The following is an 18,922-nucleotide window of genomic DNA, read 5'->3' as shown; positions in this document are numbered from 1 at the left end:
TTTCAGCTTTTGCACAGACAATTGCGCAGTCATGCTACACTGGACCCTAGGAGTGAAGAAAGGAATGCCAATAACCGGCTTGTGTTTGCATTGTGATCAGCTGTAATTGGACACCGCTTATCACTTGGTAAAGGACCACTATGATTGGCCCTTTACCCCGATCTGTGATCAGCTGTGTCTGAAAGATGCAGCGATCACAGAGCATGCTGCTCATATGCCACAGGGGGCACGCAGGCAGCGTGATCATGGGAGGACATGCATGGACACCCTCCTAGCAAAGTAAGCCCGCACTGCAGCCGTCTTTCAGCTATAGCACAGGCGGAAATAGGTTAAAGCGTTTTATTTTGCTGAAGTGCTGCACAGTGGTGTGGTGGTTAGCACTCTCACCTAGCAGTAAGAAGGGTCGTTGGTTCGAATCCCAACCATGACACTACCTGCCTGGAGTTTGCATGTTCTCCCTGTGCCTGCGTGGGTTTCCTCCGGGTACTCCGGTTTCCTCCCACAATCCAAAGACATGCAGGTAGGTTAATTGGCTTCTGTCCAAAATTGGCCCTAGTATATGAGCGGGGACCTTGTATTGTGGGCTCCTTGAGGGTAGGGCCCGATGTGAGTGTGCAAAGTGAAGGGACAATTGTAGACACTCACTCAGGTTGAACTGGATGGACTGGTGTCTTTATTCAACCTTACTAACTATGAAACTATGAAAGTTAAAATACAGGATGGGCCAATGGTAAGTATACATTACTACCACTTTATATATTACCATGCATCATAATGGGCTCCTCCTCATTTTGCTTTGTCAGTAAAGAGCACCTGAGAACACCTTCTCACAACGTTGGACTGGGGAACGTGGAAACGCCACACAGTGGACACATTGAAAGAGATCGTCTCGCAATCATTTATAGACATTGATGCTGGCTGGAATTTCTCAGTTACTGTGTGTCACAGATGTTGATTTACTAAAACTGGTGCACTCGGAATCTGGTGCAGCTGTGCATGGTAGCCAATCAGCTTCTAACCTCAGCTTGTTCAATTAAGCTTTGGCAATATAACCTGAAAGCTGAATAATTTCTATGCAGGGCAGCACCAGATTTTGCACTCTCCAGCTTTAGTAAACAACCCGCACACTGTCAGGAACAGGATCCAGGAAAGTAGCAATGTTGAGGGAGTAAATTGTAATCACCTAGAGCCAAAACAGTGTCATGGTGTTGGTGACAGGTTATAAGGATGTTGCACCTAAGAGACTAAACATGATTTGATCTGCACATATACCTACTTTTGGCGATATCTTTCTCAATACTTGTAATATAAATAAAACAAAATGCCATAATGTATATCTACTTTCGGCCCACCCTGTATAAGCAAATTACTGAGTGAAAAAAAACATTTAAAAATAATAGTAAAAAGTAGTAAAAATAATTAATAATAATAAATCATTTATTCATATAGGACATTTGTGAACTCTGAAGGAAACATGGTGATACAGGCACAATAATCTCTTATAAATAAAACTTTCACAACCTCAGTTCAATTGCATAAAGTGTACAATATATAAGCTATATTCTACAACACCATGTCACACTCGGTATACCTGTATAGGGCAAACAGAAATCACATGGAACTTTAATGGCAGCAGGCAATAAACGGTCCCTTCAGCAGTTATAACTAGAGATGTTCTGGAAAGAATGAAAAACACATTTAAAATAAGGGCTTCTGGATAAATAAAAATGCATTAGCAGCAGCCCAAAGACAAATGCGCTAACATACAAGATTTTATTTTGTTCTTTTTGTTATCCTCTGCTGAGAAATATGCAAATGAGGGAGTCTTCTCATGCATGGTCTCAGGTGCCCTGGTCAACACCCCATTCATTTCAGCGACTTTGTTGTTGCTGCTTGTTGTTTGAGACTGATTTATGATTCATGATTCATCAAGCGTTACTGTACATACAGAACAAATTAGCAAAAAGCAGTCTGGCTTGTAGAGCTCAACACAGAATCAGGCAATCAGAGGCAATGGATTTCATGGCGCCATGTGTTGCATGTAAATTGAGTCCTTTTTTTTTATTTATTTTTTATAATTTGTCTTGGGGGACACTTGCTTTTTAAAGAGTAGTAGACTTCTGCTGGCATACACCCCAATATATTTAAGTGATTTAGACTTGAAGAACTTCAACAGGGGGCTTGCAGTATGGACAGGTCAGACATAATGGCTCTTTACAAACTGTTTGAATACAACACACAGTACTCTCTTAGTAGTGTACATAATTAACTAAGAATAAATGACTGATTGTGATATCTGAACTCAAAATCTCGATTTCATAGGTAAACCACATTAGCATACGAATCCATAAAATGAGTGTTTGTTTGTATTCAATGCCCCATACAGCAAATATAATTATGTATCCTAATATCAATAAAAGTGCAAACTATACTTTAGGGATCACCATACTGACAGCACTCATTACTCCATCTCTTTACATTTTTGGCTATAAGGCTATAGACACTTGAGCTATTGGATGTTTACTGAAACAACAACACATATTCTTGCACGCATGGCAACAACACATTTAGAATCAATATGAACATGTCTTGAAGATAGTCTGAAAATCCTTGTCATGTGTGCCCTTAATCAATAAAGTTCTAGCCTTTTAAGTTAACCTCAGGTAGAAATATTACATTAAATAATGACATCTGTAACAACTTTAGATTTATTTTAAATGTATCTAGTAGATGTACCTGTATATGACTTGGTATCATCATCTTGTAAATCTTAAAGGCAGCCATACATGGATAGAAATTTGTCTGGTTCAGCAAGAACCAGTTAAATTTTGCTTTATGTATAAGCAGGCCAGTTGTGCAGAAGTCGATCTACTGATCAACTTCTGTACAACCACCCTGTGGGGTTTTTCCCGATCGATCAGTGCTGCCGAATACAGCCAACAGCATTGATTAGGGTTTTTTGATGTTGTGGAAGTCACCTGCCATCAGAATACAAATGCTCAGCGATGGGGGTTCCCGCATCCACATCAAGTGTGTCGGGGAATCATGTAATTGTTTTCATTAAATTTGCTGATTGAATGAAAAATGAATGAAGCATGTATGGGCTGCCTTAGACTGGAAATGTGGGAGTCCAGCAAAGGGGCCAATCAGGTTTAAGAAGGACACAAGCTGACAAAGAACATGCTAGAAGGAGGAGAGTGCAGAATGAGCATAGGCATGTCCTTGTCAGTCTTCTACTGTCTCTTTACTGACCAATCACAGCCTAGTGACAAGCTGTAATGTTTATCTGCAGTAAAGTGAGATTCACCAACCTGGCTGTGTTGTCCAGCACACGTGTTAACATCAAGACTGGCTGGGTAGAAATAAATGCAAATCCTTTGGTGAGTAAAACAGATAACAAATATATATTTCAAGTAAGCATTTAGCTGTTTTTCCTGAAGTTCAGCTTTAGGTACTATCCTTCTATGCACTAATCCATAACAAGCAATCCGAATTTGCTCTGCTGAAACTAGATTGGTTTGCTATGGTTTACTGCATCTAGAAAAAGTATACTTAGTAGAACTCTTTATTGAATAAGGTGATTGTGACAACACCTCCAGCATATTTATCTAGAAACACACACAATGAAGGTCAAAGTTAATATTTAACATCTTCAGGTGCAGCAACCAGTGCACAATTATAACAAAGCCTGCTGGCTGCATTGCTCCCGCAGATATAAGGCTTGTTTAAACCAATGATGTGTGCAAACCCAGTACTAGTAGATATAAGTACAGGAATCTATCCATCAGCTCTCAAAAAAGAATGTGCTTCACTTGCATTGTTCTTGATCAATATATTCATCCAGTTCCATATCAGAGTCAAAAAGTGAATGTCCAGTGTAATCAGTATCTGGGGTTTGAGAAATGCTATTTTCTGTACCCTCATCATCAAAGGTCCCAGTCCTTGAATAAAAACTGAAGTCCTGTAGTGGGGTATGTGTCTTACTGCCCTCACCACTGTCGTCGGTTTCGTATAAGGAGTTGTCATTGTCATCATGCCATTCTGGCCAAAATTTCCTTCTTATTCTTTCACAGTACATAGCAAGATTAATGAGCTCCCCTGTAAAACAACAGACTATTGTTAAATAAGTGTAAGTCAGGCATTTCAAGCTTAATGCATAGTAACAAAGATACATACATTTACCAACTTGTAACTATCAAACTCAAACATTTAGTGGAACTTGATACAAATAATGATGCAGTGCACAAAAGTCCATAAATATATACATGTAACCAACCACCAGTGAATTCCAGATATCACAGTCTTTACTTTAATCTATCACCCACGTGCCACATGCATAACACCCTGTGAACCATATGCACTCACCTCCTGGATTGGACCTTAATCAATAACCAAGGTCAAACACACTTTTGCCCCTCTAGGGCTTTACTTCAACTGGCTCCTGGCTCCCAGTAAGCCCTTGTACACACAGTCGGACATTCCGACCCCAAAATCCGTTGGATTTTTTCCGACAGATTTTGTCCGAAACTGGTGTTGCATACACACGGTCGTTCAGAACATGATGACGTTCGTTCGTTAAGACGGGACTACGTTCAGGCTAGTAGCCAATAGCTTTGGTCTCGTAATTTGATCTGAGCATGCGTGGCACTTTGTCCAATTGGAATTCTCTACAAACAATAGGACAAAGTCCGATCGGATCATGTTGTCGGAAAATTTTATATCCAACTCTTAAACTTTGTTGGTCGGACATTCCGACAGCAAAAGTCAGATGGAGCCCACACACGGTCGGATTATCTGACAACCGATCGGACATTTTCCATCAGAATGTCCGACCGTGTGTACAAGGGCTAACAATCACAGGCATGGACACATGGATTGAAGCTTCTGCCTGTAATTGTTACTTGGACTCAGGGGCCAGTTGGAGTAAAGCCCTGAAGGAGAAAGATGCATTTGACCTTGATTATTGATTAAAGTTCAATCCAGGAGATGAGTGCATATGGTTCATAGGGTGTTATGCATGTGACACATGGGTGATACATTGAAGTGAACACTGTGATATCTGGAATGCACTGATGGTTGGCCACATATACAGTGGTGTGAAAAAGTGTTTGCCCCCTTCCTCATTTCCTGTTCCTTTGCATGTTTGTCACACTTAAGTGTTTCGGAACATCAAACCAATTTAAACAATAGTCAAGGACAACACAAGTAAACACAAAATGCAATTTGTAAATGAAGGTGTTTATTATTAAAGGTGAAAAAAAATCCAAACCATCATGGCCCTGTGTGAAAAAGTGATTGCCCCCCCTTGTTAAAACATACTATAACTGTGGTTGTCCACACCTGCGTTCAATTTCTCTAGCCACACCCAGGCCTGATTATTGCCACACCTGTTCACAATCAAGGCATCACTTAAATAGGAGCTGCTTGACACAGTAAGGTCCACCAGAAGATCCTTAAAAGCTACACATCATGCCGAGACCCAAAGAAATTCAGGAACAATTGAGAAAGAAAGTAATTGAGATCTATCAGTCTGGAAAGGGTTATAAAGCCATTTCCAAAGCTTTGGGAATCCAGCGAACCACAGTGAGAGCCATTATCCACAAATGGCGAAGACATGGAACAGTGGTGAACCTTCCCAGGAGTGTCCGGCCGCCCAAAATTACCCCAAGAGCGCAGCGACGACTCATCCAAGAGGTCACAAAAGACCCCACAACAACATCCAAGGAACTGCAGGCCTCACTTGCCTCAGTTAAAGGTCAGCGTTCATGCCTCCACCATCAGGAAAAGACTGGGCAAAAATGGCCTGCATGGCAGAGTTCCAAGGAGAAAACCACTGCTGAGCAAAAAGAACATCAAAGCTCGTCTCAATTTCTCCACAACACATCTTGATGATCCCCAAGACTTTTGGGACAACATTCTGTGGACCGATGAGACAAAAGTGGAACTCTTTGGAAGGTGTGTGTCCAAGTATATCTGGCGTAGAAGGAACACTGCATTTCATAAAAAGAACATTATACCAACAGTAAAATATGGTGGTGGTAGTGTGATGGTCTGGGGCTGTTTTGCTGCTTCAGGACCTGGAAGACTTGCCGTGATTAAAGGAACTATGAATTCTGCTGTCTACCAAGAGATCCTGAAGGAGAATGTCCGACCATCTGTTCGTGTACTCAAGCTGAAACGAACTTGGGTTCTGCAGCAGGACAATGATCCTAAACACACCAGCAAGTCCACCACCGAATGGCTGAAGAAAAACAAAATGAAGACTTTGGAGTGGCCTAGCCAAAGTCCTGACCTGAATCCTATTGAGATGTTGTGGTATGACCTTAAAAAGGCCGTTCATGCTCGAAAACCCTCTAATGTAACTGAATTAGGACAATTCTGCAAAGATGAGTGGGCCAAAATTCCTCCAGGACGCTGTAAAAGCCTCATTGCACGTTATCGCAAACGCTTGGTTGCAGTTGTTGCTGCTAAGGGTGGCCCAACCAGTTATTAGGTTTAGGGGGCAATCACTTTTTCACACAGGGCCATGATGGTTTGGATTTTTTTTCACCTTTAATAATAAACACCTTCATTTACAAATTGCATTTTGTGTTTACTTGTGTTGTCCTTGACTATTTTTTAAATTGGTTTGATGTTCCGAAACACTTAAGTGTGACAAACATGCAAAGGAACAGGAAATGAGGAAGGGGGCAAACACTTTTTCACACCACTGTACATATTTATGGATTTTTTTTTTTGTTTCATCATTTGGGACTTTTAGTTGTGCTGCATCATTAGTTGTATCATATGTTGGAGGGTTGGAGTAAAAACGTCTAATGCCCTGTACACGCGGTCGGACATTCCGACGATAAAATCCATCAGATTTTTTTCCGACGGCTTTTGGGCCAAACTTGTCTTGCATACATACACACGGTCGCACAAAGTTGTCGGAAAATCCGATCGTTCAGAACGAGGTGAGGTAGAACAAGTACGACAGGACTATAAAGAGGGAAGTAGCCAATAACTTTCATCTCATAATTTATTCTGAGCATGTCCGTCAGAATTGTTTACACATGATCAGATTTTGTTGTCGGAAAATTTTAGATCCAGCTCTCAAACTTTGTGTGTCGGAAATTTAGACAGAAAAAGTCAGATGATTGGATTTTCCGACAACACGATCCGATTGCACATTTTCCATCGGAAAGTCTGACCGTGTGTACAGGGCATTGCAGTGCTGAGCGGCAACTAGGAATTCACAAATTTGTGAGCATGCTGATTTGTTTGTGATTTATGTACATCAGGTTTATATGTCACATATAGTTTATAGTATTTTGAATTAATAGTGACTGTGCCGATTGTATTTCACTTTTCACATTAAGCTGCGGTTCACACTGCCATGACTTGTCATGCAACTTGAGAGTTCAAAGTCGCATGACAAGTCATGCCCCATTAACGGCAATTGAACTGTTCTAATTGGTGTGAGTGAAGTCACTCCGACTTTATATTAATATTTAGCATTTATTATTATTGTTATGTATCCAATCAAAAATATTTATGCATACAAAATTTAAGTATATCTAAAGACATATTTTTTTTTATATAAATATAATATATAAATATAATATATAAAGATTTAACCCTTCCACACTCTATGTAAAATGGAAAAAAATATCAGCTTTAACAAATGATGATTATTGAGTTAGCTTGCAGAAATTTACCTTTAACTGTGTATTCTAATATCAGGCACTAGGTGGCAGTGCACAGTAACAAAATATACAGCAAATCAAATGTAAAAAAGTACTTCCAATCCCCCAATGAACCACTGATAGTTCAGAGAAGAAATTTCACCATTCCTCACTCACCAGGCACGTCAGATTGATTTTTATTTACATATGTTTTCCAAATGGCTTTTTTTGCAAACAAATGTTCTTGATCATATATACAGTACATAATATACTAAAAAAGACTTTCAATTACACAAAATTTATTTCATGAAAATGTTACAATCAGTTCAATATCTTGCAGCTCATTTCCTTTTAACCGTAGCCACAGCCTGAGTAGAAAATCCTGTCTCCTGTCAGAAGCTGCCAAGTAGGACCTTTGCTCTCTGTGTGGAAACAGTGGTCTCACTGCAGAAGTCCAACATGCGTCAGATCTACAGGTGAGTTTTGTTGAGCCAGGTGGTGCCAAGAGGGCCACCCATGGAACAAATTTTGGCTGAAGGAATTTGCTGAAGTTCTGTGTATAGTCACCTTAGGCAGGTAACCGTTAACATGTTGTTAGGGTCATTTTTTTCTAAGAAAAAAACTGATGAATACTGATTCAGGTTACAGTGAGGGGAAAAAAGTATTTGACCCCCTGCTGATTTTGTATGTTTGCCCACTGACAAAGAAATGATCAGTCTATAATTTTAATGGTAGGTTTATTTTAACAGTGAGAGACAACAAAAAAATGAATCCAGAAAAACGTATTTCAAAAAAGTTATAAATTGATTTGCATTTTAATGAGTGAAATAAGTATTTGATCCCCTATCAATCAGCAAGATTTCTGGCCTCCAGATGTCTTTTATACAGGTAACAGGCTGAGAATATGAGCTCCTAATCTCAGTTTGTTATCAGTATAAAAGACAGCTGTCAACAGAGCAAACAGATTCCAATCTCTCCACCACGGCCAAGACCAAAGAGCTGTCCAAGGATGTCAGGGACAAGATTGTAGACCTACGCAAGGCTGGAATGGGTTACAAGACCATCAGCAAGCAGTGACAACACTTGGTGCAATTATGCGAAATAAATGAAACACAAAATAACTGTCAATCTCCCTCGGTCTGGGGCTCCATACTCTCACCTCGTGGAGTTTTAATGATCATGAGAACAGTTAGGAATCAGTCCAGAACTACACAGGAGAATCTTATCAAAGATCTCAAGGCAGCTGGGACCATAGTCACTAAGAAAACAATTGGTAACACACTATGCATGAAGGACTGAAATCCTGCAGCATCCGCTGCAAGGTCCCCCTGCTCAAGAAAGCACATGTACAGGCCCGTCTGAAGTTTGCTATTGAACATCAATGATTCAAAGGAAAACTGGGTGAAAGTGATGTGGTCAGATGAGACCAAATTTGAGCTCTTTGGAATCAACTCAACTGGCCATGTTTGGAGGAGGAGGAGGAGGAGGAATGTTGCCTATGACCCCAAGAACACCATAGCTCCCAACTGTCCCTGATTTTGAGGGACTTCTCTGATTTGGACCAAAGTCCCTCTGCCCCTCTTTACCCTCATTCGTCCCTCATTTTTGTCTGAGCAATATATAGCTGCATTTGTAAATTCGAAAAGCCAGTGTAAAGGAATAGTAGTGGTAAAAAAAAGTATGTGGCTTTAAAAAAAAAATTATTTGTATAATTCTCCTTTAAGGGGACGTGGCAGGGTGTGTGCCCTATGCCTACATACTTTAGCTAATAGGTGTCCCTCGTTCCCATCTCAAAAAGTTTGGAGGTATGGAATACCACCCCCACTGTCAAACATGAAGGTGGAAACATTATGCTTTGGGGATGTTTTTCTCCTAAGGGGACAGGGCAACTTCACCGCATCAAAGGACAATGGCCAGGGCCATATACCGTCAAATCTTAGGTGAGAATCTCCTTTCCTCAGCCAGAGCACTGAAAATGGGTTGTGGATGGTTATTCCAGCATGACAATGACCCAAAACACACAGCCAAGGCAACAAAAGAATGGCTCAAGAAGAAGCACATTAAGGTCCTGGTGCAGCCTAGCCAGTTTCCAGACCTTAATCCCATAGAAAATATGTGGAGGGAGCTAAGGGTTTGAGTTACCATGTAAAAATCATAATTTTTTTGCTAGAAAATTACTCTTTTTTTAGCAGACACTCTAGGGAATAAAATGGCAGTCATTGCAACTTTATCTCACACGGTATTTGCGCAATCATTTTTTCAAACACCGTTTCATGACTTAAAAAAAAAAACAGTAAAGTTAGCCCAATTTTTTTGTATAATGTGAAAGACGATGTTATGCCGAGTAAATAGATACCTAACATGTCACGCTTTAAAATTGCGCACAATCATGGAATGGCGCCAAACTTCAGTACTTAAAAATCTCCATAGGTGACTCTTTAAATTTTTTTTACAGGTTACCAGTTTAGAGGTACAGAGGAGGTCTACTGCTAGAGTTGTTGCACACGCTGTACCTCACATGTGTGGTTTGAGCGGCGTTTACATATGTGGGCTGGACTTATGTGTGCGTTCGCTTCTGAGCGCGAGCTACCGGGGACAAGGGCGTTTTAAAAAAAATATTTTATTTTACTTAATACATTTTTTATTTTTACACTTTAAAAAAAAAAAAATATATATAAACATCCCTTGTATTAGGAATGTATTGTTACAGGTCCTCTTTATGGACAGATGTGGCGTCAATAAGACCCCACATCTCTCCTCCAGGCTGCAAAGCATGAGATCAGGAAAAAAAATTCACTGATCTCATGCTGACAGCCGCGATCGTGGCTTTGTTTATTTCTGGATACCTGGGCGTGACGTCATAACGTCGCGCCTGGGCCTCCAACAGTTATAGAGATGACTGGTGACTATCTGGTCACCGGAAATCTCTATGCTCGTCATCCAGCAGCAGGCGGTTCTTTCTCCGGGCCCCCTATGGCACAGGAGAGCCCGGAGAAGCACCGAATGGCAGTGGGAGGGGGGGGGGGGGCGTAGTCACTATGATCATTGTTATCATGCACAGAATCGCCAGCCGGAAAGCTTGATATCTGAATGGTGCCTGTAGCTATAGGCATCATTCAGATATCACTGCACAAACTAGAGGATGTCATTTTACTATGGCCGGGTATTAAAGTGGTTTTAATGACTTGGAGAGGATCTACAAAGAGGAGTGGGACAAAATCCCTCCTGATATGTGTGCAAACCTGGTGACCAGCTACAAGAAATGTCTGAGCTCAGTGATTGCCAACAAGGACTTTGCCACCAAGTACTAAGTCATGTTTTTTTACGAAGGGGTCAAATACTTATTTCACTCTTTAAAATGCAAATCAATTTATAACTTTTTTGAAATGCGTTTTTTCCGGGTTTATTTTTTTGTTGTTTTTCTATCTCTCACTGTTAAAATAAACCTAGCTGCCTCCATGGCTGAAATCGGTACCGCGCAGCCAGCTGCTACGTATTAGGAGAAATTGTACAGCACTTTCAGATTTTTTTCTGTAAACCGATGTCTTAAAATCACGGTTTGTAGATAAAGGCTACCCCCCTGATGTTATTCATGATGAGATCTGTCGAGTTGCTACCTTAGATAGGTACACCCTCACTAGTGTACGTACCACACACAGAGCGGACACTAAATCTAAATGGTCTTTTATTACTCAATTCTCGGTACAATCCAAGCAGATTAAGCCCTTGTACACACGGTCAGAGAATCCGTCGGAATGTGTCCTATCGGACCGTGTCGTCAGATAATCCGACTGTGTGTGGTATGCATCGGACTGATTCCGTCGGAATATCCGTCGGACCCAATTTTCCAACATGTTGGAAATATTTCCCGACCAACTGGTTCGATCGGACATACTCGATCATGTGTAGAGAATTTTGATCGGACCAAGTGCCACGCATGCTCAGATCAAATTCCTACATCAAAGCTATTGGCTACTAGCCTGAATGTAGTCCCATCGTAACGAAATTACGTCATCACGTTCTGAAAGATCTGAATTTTTCACCAACTTTGTCCGACCGTGTGTATGCAACAGTTTCGGAAAAGATCCGACGGACAAAATCCGACGGGCAAAATTCGACGGATTTGGTTGTGGAAATCTCCGACCGTGTGTACAGGGGCTAAGGCTATCTTCAACCGTCATTGGAGCGTATTGAAGAATGACCCTCACTTAGGGCCTTTCCTTTCAGATAAAGCAGGCGTTATCTATAGAGGGGCACCTTCTTTGAGAAATATGATTGCCCCAAATGTGATTGGTCCCCCAGTGAAAGTCATTTTTTTTAGGGAGACAAAGGGATTTTTTCCATGCAGGAGGTGTAACGTGTGCATACATAATGCTTTATGTGGCAGTAAGATCGACTCTTTTCAGTCCTCTGTCACCTCTACGATACACCACATGAAATGTTTTGCCAATATGTGCACTTGCCTTTATTTGGTGTAGCTTGGCCACACTATCTATTACATTTATATTTTTTGTGTGTTATAATAACACTTCTCTCTACGAGGTGTTTTCTATTTTAAACGCTACATTTTTTGGTTTTTATGTTTTATGCAATTGTATTATTGTCAATGTTGGCTGCTTGTATTGTGTTTTAAATTTCTGGTAGCGCAGTTATATTTTATTTTAGGTTAAAATAAACCTACCATTAATTATAGACTGATCATTTTTTTTGTCAGTGGGCAAACATACAAAATCAGCGGGGAATCAAATATTTTTTTTTCCCTCATTGTAGAACAGTTTACATCAGTTTGCACATCTGTCTTCAGTCCAGGTTCAGTTTAGATGAGTTACATCTGTTTTTGCATGTCTATTTGTTTTTAGTTGTTGAAGAAACTAGCGATAGATGACACGTTTCTTGCCTAAAAACAGACATCTGTTTATATCTCGTTATGTCCAAAAAATGGAGAACGACACAGAACTTTTCCATTCATTTTTTCTGTGGACACGAACTGACTTGGATTTGAGGGAATGTAAATGGACGTGCATCAGTTTAGATCCACCAGTCCATAGACATATATTGTTGCTCAGTATGGACCCATCTGAAAATATGAAAAACTGACAAATGAATCCAGACTGATTTCCTGTGTGAAAAGGGCCCTTAGTGGTGTTTTTTTTTTCTTCTTCCTTTTTTGTTTGGAACAGCATATATGGTGGTGGTGGTGAATGGATGGAGTTCCTGGTCAGGTACTTACAGAAGAGTTAATAAAACCTTCCAAACCTTAGGGTATTGCAGCTACAACAATAAGATTATATGTTATTAAAGTCTTCATCAGGATGTAATACCTTTATAACACTAAGGCTGGATTCACACCTATGCAGTTTTAGTACTTTTTTGCATTTTGCAGATTTGCACTACAGTTCATTTAACATGGTTTCCTATGGAACACGTTCTGTAGTGCAAATCTGCAAAATGCACTAAAACTGCATAGGTGTGAATCCAGCCTAAGATTTTAAGTTCTTAAAGTCTTCCTCAGAATTTATTACCTTTAATGAGCTGTTCTGGCCTTGTACCTGGTAAAGTCCACATTGCCTGTGCCAAATGTCCAAAAATAGTGGCATCTAATGTAGAAAACTTTGGTCCCATGATATACTTTTTATCACCTATGGAAAATAAGTAATTATTATAATTAAAGTGGTGATTTATTGCAAAATTAAAACATATATATAATGTTATTGCATATATTAAGTGATTCAAAATTTAACACAGCAAAGATAGAATCGTCATTGACAGAATGTAAGTTGATAGCAACCACCATCCAAGCAACTTTCTCCAGTTCTCATTTAAATAATTTTGATGCAGAAATTTACTAACGCAGGAGACATAAAAAAATGTGTATTCAAAATTAGGGACACATAAAATACTAGTGCATGCATAAACACACACTAACCCTTGTTTCAATGTTTACCCATTGACATTAAAGAGAAGTTAATAGATTATGAGCAGCACAGTGGCAAAGTGGTTAGCATTGCCGCCTAGCAGCACCAGGGTCACCGGTTTGAATCTCAACCACGACACTACCTGCATGGAGTTTGCATGTTCTCCCTGTGCCTGCGTGGGTTTCCTCAAAAAACTCCAAAGACATGTTGTTAGGTTAATATTCTCCTGTCTAAATTGGCCTCAGTACAGTGCCTTGAAAAAGTATTCATACCCCTTGAAATTTTCCACATTTTGTCATGTTAAAACCAAAAAAGTAAATGGATTTTATTTTATAGACCAACACAAAGTGCCTCATAATTGTGAAGTGGAAGGAAAATGATAAATTGTTTTCTTTTGGTAAAAAAAGATGTTTTACAAACAAATATGTGAAAAGTGTGGAGTGCATTTGTATTCAGAACAACCTTTCGCTGCAGTTACAGCTGCAAGTATTTTTTGGGATGTCTCTACCAGCTTTGCAATTCTAGAGAGTGAGTAACATTTTTGCCCATTCTTCTTTAGCTCAACCTCTGTCAGGTTTGATGGAGAGCATCTGTGAACAGCAATTTTCAAGTCTTGCCACAGATTCTCAGTTGGATTTAGGTCTGGACTTTGGGCCATTTCAAAACATGAATATGCTTTGATCTAAACCATTCCATTGTAGCTCTGGCTGTCTGTTAAGTCATTGTCCTGATAGAAGTTGAATCTCCGCCCCAGTCTCAAGTCTTTTGCAGACTTAGCCCTTGTACACACGGTCGGAGATTCCGACGGAATGTGTCCTATCAGACCGTTTTGTCGGATAATCCGACTGTGTGTGGTATGCATCGGACACAGTGGTGTAGTGGTTAGCACTCTCACCTAGCAGTAAGAAGGGTCACTGGTTCGAATCCCAACCATGACACTACCTGCCTGGAGTTTGCATGTTCTCCCTGTGCCTGCGTGGGTTTCCTCCGGGTACTCCGGTTTCCTCCCACAATCCAAAGACATGCAGGTAGGTTAATTGGCTTCTGTCCAAAATTGACCCTAGTATATGTATGGGGACCTTGGATTCTGGGCTCCTTGAGGGTAGGGACCATTGTGAGTGTGCAATGTACAGGGATAGGGACAATTGTAGACACTCACTCAGGTTGAACTGGATGGACTGGTGTCTTTATTCAACCATACTAACTATGAAACTATGAATATCCGTCGGACCCAATTTTCCAACTTGTTGGAAATATTTTCCGTCAAACTGGTCTGATCGGACATACTCCGATCATGTGTAGAGAATTCCGATTGGACAAAGTGCCACGCATGCTAAGATCAAATTCCTACACCAAAGCTATTGGCTACTAGCGTGAACATAGTCCCGTCATAACGAAATAACGTCATCATGTTCTGAACGATCGGATTTTCCGACAACTTGGTCCGACCGTGTGTATGCAACAGTTTCGGACACAATCCGTCGGACAAAATCCAACAGATTTGGTTGGCAGAATGTCCGACCGTGTGTACAAGGGCTAACAGGTTTTCTCCTAAGATTGCCCTGCATTTGACTCCATCCATCTTCCCACCAACTCTGACCAGCTTCTCTGTCCCTGCTGAAGAAAAGAATCCCGAAAACATGATGCTGCCACCACCATGTTTCACAGTGGGGATGGTGTGTTCAGGGTGATGTGCAGTGTTAGTTTTCCGCCACACATAGCGTTTTGCTTTTAGGCCAAAAAGCTAAATTTTGGTCTCATCTGACCAGAGCACCTTCTTCCATATGTTTGCTGTGTTTCCACATGGCTTCTCACTAACTACAAACATGACGTCTTATGGTTTACTTTCAACAATGGCGTTCTTCTTGAAGTTGCCCTGTCCCCTTGATTTGTGGAGTGTTCGACTAATAGTTGTCCTGTGGACAGATTCTCCCACCTGAACTGTGAATCTCTGCAGCCCCTCCAGAGTTTCCATGGGCCTCTTGGCTGCTTCTCCAATTAATATTCTCCTTGCCCAGCCTGTTAGTTTAGATGGATGGCCATGTCTTGGTAGGTTTGCAGTTGTGCCATACTCTTTCCATTTTCAGATGATGGATTGAGCAGTGCTCCTTGAGATGTTCAAAGCTTGGGATTTTTTTTTTTTTTTATAACCTACCCTGCTTTAAACTTCTCCAAAAATGTATCCCTGACCTGTCTGGTGTGTTCCTTGGCCTTCATAATGCAGTTTGTTCATTAAGGCACTCTAACAAACCTCTGAGGGCTTCACAGAACAGGTGTATTTATACTGAGATTAAATTACACACAGGTGGACTCTATTTACTAATCTTCTGAATGCAATTGGTCCTACTAGATTTTAGTTAGGGGTATCAGTGTAAAGGGGGCTGAATACAAATGCACGCCACACTTTTCAGATATTTATTTGAAAAAAAAATGGAAAACCATTCATCATTTTCCTTACACTTCACAATTACGTGCCACTTTGTGTTGGTCTATCTATAAATACGATTACGTTTTTGGTTGTAACATGATAAAATGTGGAACATTTTAAGGAAAATTAATACTTTTTCAAGGCACTGTATGTGTATGTGTGGATGTGAGTTAGGGACACCCCTCACATTTTGTAAATATGTTATTATATCTTTTCATGTGACAATATTGAAGAAATGACACTTTGCTACAATGTAAAGTGGTGAGTGTACAGCTTGTATAACAGTGTAAATTTGATATCCCCCTCAAAATATCTCAACACACAGTCATTGATGTCTAAACCACTAGCAACAAAAGTGAGTACACCAAAGCTGTGACTGTTGGAGACCAGATACACAGCAGTGTTTTTTTTTTTTTTTTTTTTTTTTTTTTTTTTATTCGAAAATGTATTTCTCCACAGAACTAATATATACAGAGATGAATGACTGCTTGTTTAAAAAAAAAAACATGTAACAAATTAAATCTGCATGATCTGGGCACAGCTTCATTTATCAGAGCAAACTGCAGCAAACTATGGAAACTAATCATTTAACCTTGCAGTGTTGAACTCTACACTTATCATGCATTGCAAGTGCCTCACATGCAGACTGGAGACGCACACACTTCTCTCTTGCTGTGTCCAATGCTCATAACGGAAATATTCTATGGAGCTTTCACCTTCTACAGTCACCCATGTGCCCCAAAAATGTAAACTAGACTTATAAATCCTTAACTGTAAAACCTCTCTCTAATACTAAACCCTCTAAATGTTAATCTTAAACCTTGCATTTATAACTTTATCCACCTAACTCATGACCTTAACACTAACCTAACATCTAGCAATACACTAACCCCGCAGCACTATATCTACCATCCAGGGCCTAAAGCATTGGTACTAAATGTTACCAGTCCTTCTAACTGGCCAGCTGGCACCCATGAATGCCCGATTCATAGTGAGGAGAAGATCTGTCACACAGGCCAGCAATTATTGTCTAATTTCTCTTATTCCCCTGACTATAGGGAAGCAGAAAAGGCATATGGTTATGTTATGCATAAATATATAAAAAGTAGACCAGAATGTGCATGTTTATGGCCAAAGCTATTGCAAAAAAATCTTTCCCAAGGGTCTTATTATGTATGTCTGACCAGCGGCTGTCCTCTAAAATCTAGGTCAAGCTTTAAAGACATAGTCCAACTCAGGAGTTGGACGGTCCATGCAAACAAGGGGCCCTGTTATGTTACAATGCACTGTGGCTTTTTTCAAAATTTTGTGCAATGTGATTGGCACACCTGGGGCCTATGTTGGAACCTCTGAAGCCTACCAATGATCCCTTGTATCCTCCCTGTCATGAAAAAGAAAAAAAAAAAAAAAAGCCCCTTTGTAAGATTTCTCCTTTATTCCTGTTCTAGTGAAAACTCAAACTTTTGGATTGACCCTTGCTTACTGTCCTAGTGACAAGTGTCACCAAGACAAATGGAGAGGGCAAAGCTCCCTCATGGGAACACGAAGACAAAAAGAAACCTGACAGTTGTTCTAATCCTTGCCCACTCTATAAAAAATAAAAAAGTTACATTTTTTTTGATTTAGATAACACCTTAAAGTGATTGTAAAGAATATATTTTTTGCTTTAAAATAAAAATATGTTATACTTACCTGCTGCACAGGGTGGTCCCTTACCTACTCTTTGGCAGTCCCCCAATGGTACTGACCACTCTTTCCTCCAGGTACCCCCCTCAGCAAGCTGTGTGCTGAGGCGACACTTGTGAGGACGAGCTCCCAAGCCAGGCTATGTGCATCCATAGACATACCCAGGAGTTTGACTAAAAGCAGCAGGAGCCTACAATTCAGTGTCTCCTATGAGACCAGAAAGTGGAGGAGTGGTGCTGCAGCTGGGACAGTATTAGAAGGGTGAGAGGAGCCAGGTAAGTGTTTAGGGAAGGGAGTAGGGGAAAGAGTAATGGAGTGTTTTTTACCTTCACGCAATGCATAGTTTAAAAAAAAAAAACCTAGTGCGTGCTCCTGCCCTTCTAGGTTTGGGGCGCACACATGCGCCGCCGCTGGTCCACTCCCGCTATGCTTAGAAACAGCGGGAGCTGATTGGCAGGTACGGAGGACTCGATGTCCGCCTGCACCCGCCGATGCTTAAGTACACAGGAAAAATGGTCTGTCTGCCTATGTAAACAAGGCCGATTGCCGTTCTGTCACTACAGAAGACATGGATCCTGTGTTTCTGCTAAACAGAGGCACAGATACATGCCTTCTCTAGTACAAACACCTCCCCCACAGTACTAAAGCACATGTCAGGCACACATTTAACCCTTTGATGGCCCCTGATAACCCCTTCCCAGCAAGTGTCATTAATACAGTGACAGTGCATATTGTTTGGCACTGATCACTGTATTAGCGGCACTGGTCCCCAAAAAGGGTCTAAAGTGGGGGACTGTCCGCCGTAATATTGCAGTCACACTATAAGTTGCCGATCGCCACTATTACTAGTAAAAAAAAAATTATATCCCATAGTTTGTAGATGCTATAATGCTTGCGCAAACCAATCAATATACACCTACTGTGATTTTTTTTTTAATCAAAAATTTGTATCAGAATACATATTGGCCTAAATTGATGAAGAATTAAATTTTTCTCTTTTTTTTTATTGGATATGTTTTATAGCAGAAAGCAAAAAATATTTTTTTTTTTTTTCAAATCGTTTTTTTTTTTTTTTTATAGTGCAAAAAAAAAAAAAAAAAAAAAAACGCAGAGGTGATTAAGTACCACCAAAAGAAAGCTCAATTTACTGGTAAAAAAATTTGTTTGAAATAACGCAGTACCATATCGCAAAAAATGGCCTGGTCATGAAGCGGGTGATCCTTCCGCAG

The 18,922-nt window shown here is 40.4% G+C and overlaps 1 protein-coding gene across 1 annotated transcript in view; it reads right to left on the bottom strand.

Moving 5' to 3' along the window:
- Positions 1-1,419: 1,419 nt before the first annotated feature.
- The window catches only part of FAXC (failed axon connections homolog, metaxin like GST domain containing), a 51,367-nt gene continuing 33,864 nt past the window's right edge, over positions 1,420-18,922 (bottom strand). Inside the window, exons 5-6 of the mRNA XM_077487205.1 lie at positions 13,187-13,303; positions 1,420-4,098 (exon numbers count right to left, since the gene is read on the bottom strand). Of these exons, the coding sequence (XP_077343331.1) occupies positions 3,809-4,098; positions 13,187-13,303 (407 nt within the window). The 3' untranslated portion in view covers positions 1,420-3,808. The remainder of the gene's footprint in view (positions 4,099-13,186; positions 13,304-18,922) is intronic.

This window comes from Lithobates pipiens, unplaced genomic scaffold, assembly GCF_037356315.1.
Source record: "Lithobates pipiens isolate NorthernLeopardFrog02 unplaced genomic scaffold, aLitPip1_a1.2 Scaffold_18, whole genome shotgun sequence".
NCBI classification, from domain to species: domain Eukaryota; kingdom Metazoa; phylum Chordata; class Amphibia; order Anura; family Ranidae; genus Lithobates; species Lithobates pipiens.
This window is presented reverse-complemented; position numbering and strand designations above follow the sequence as displayed.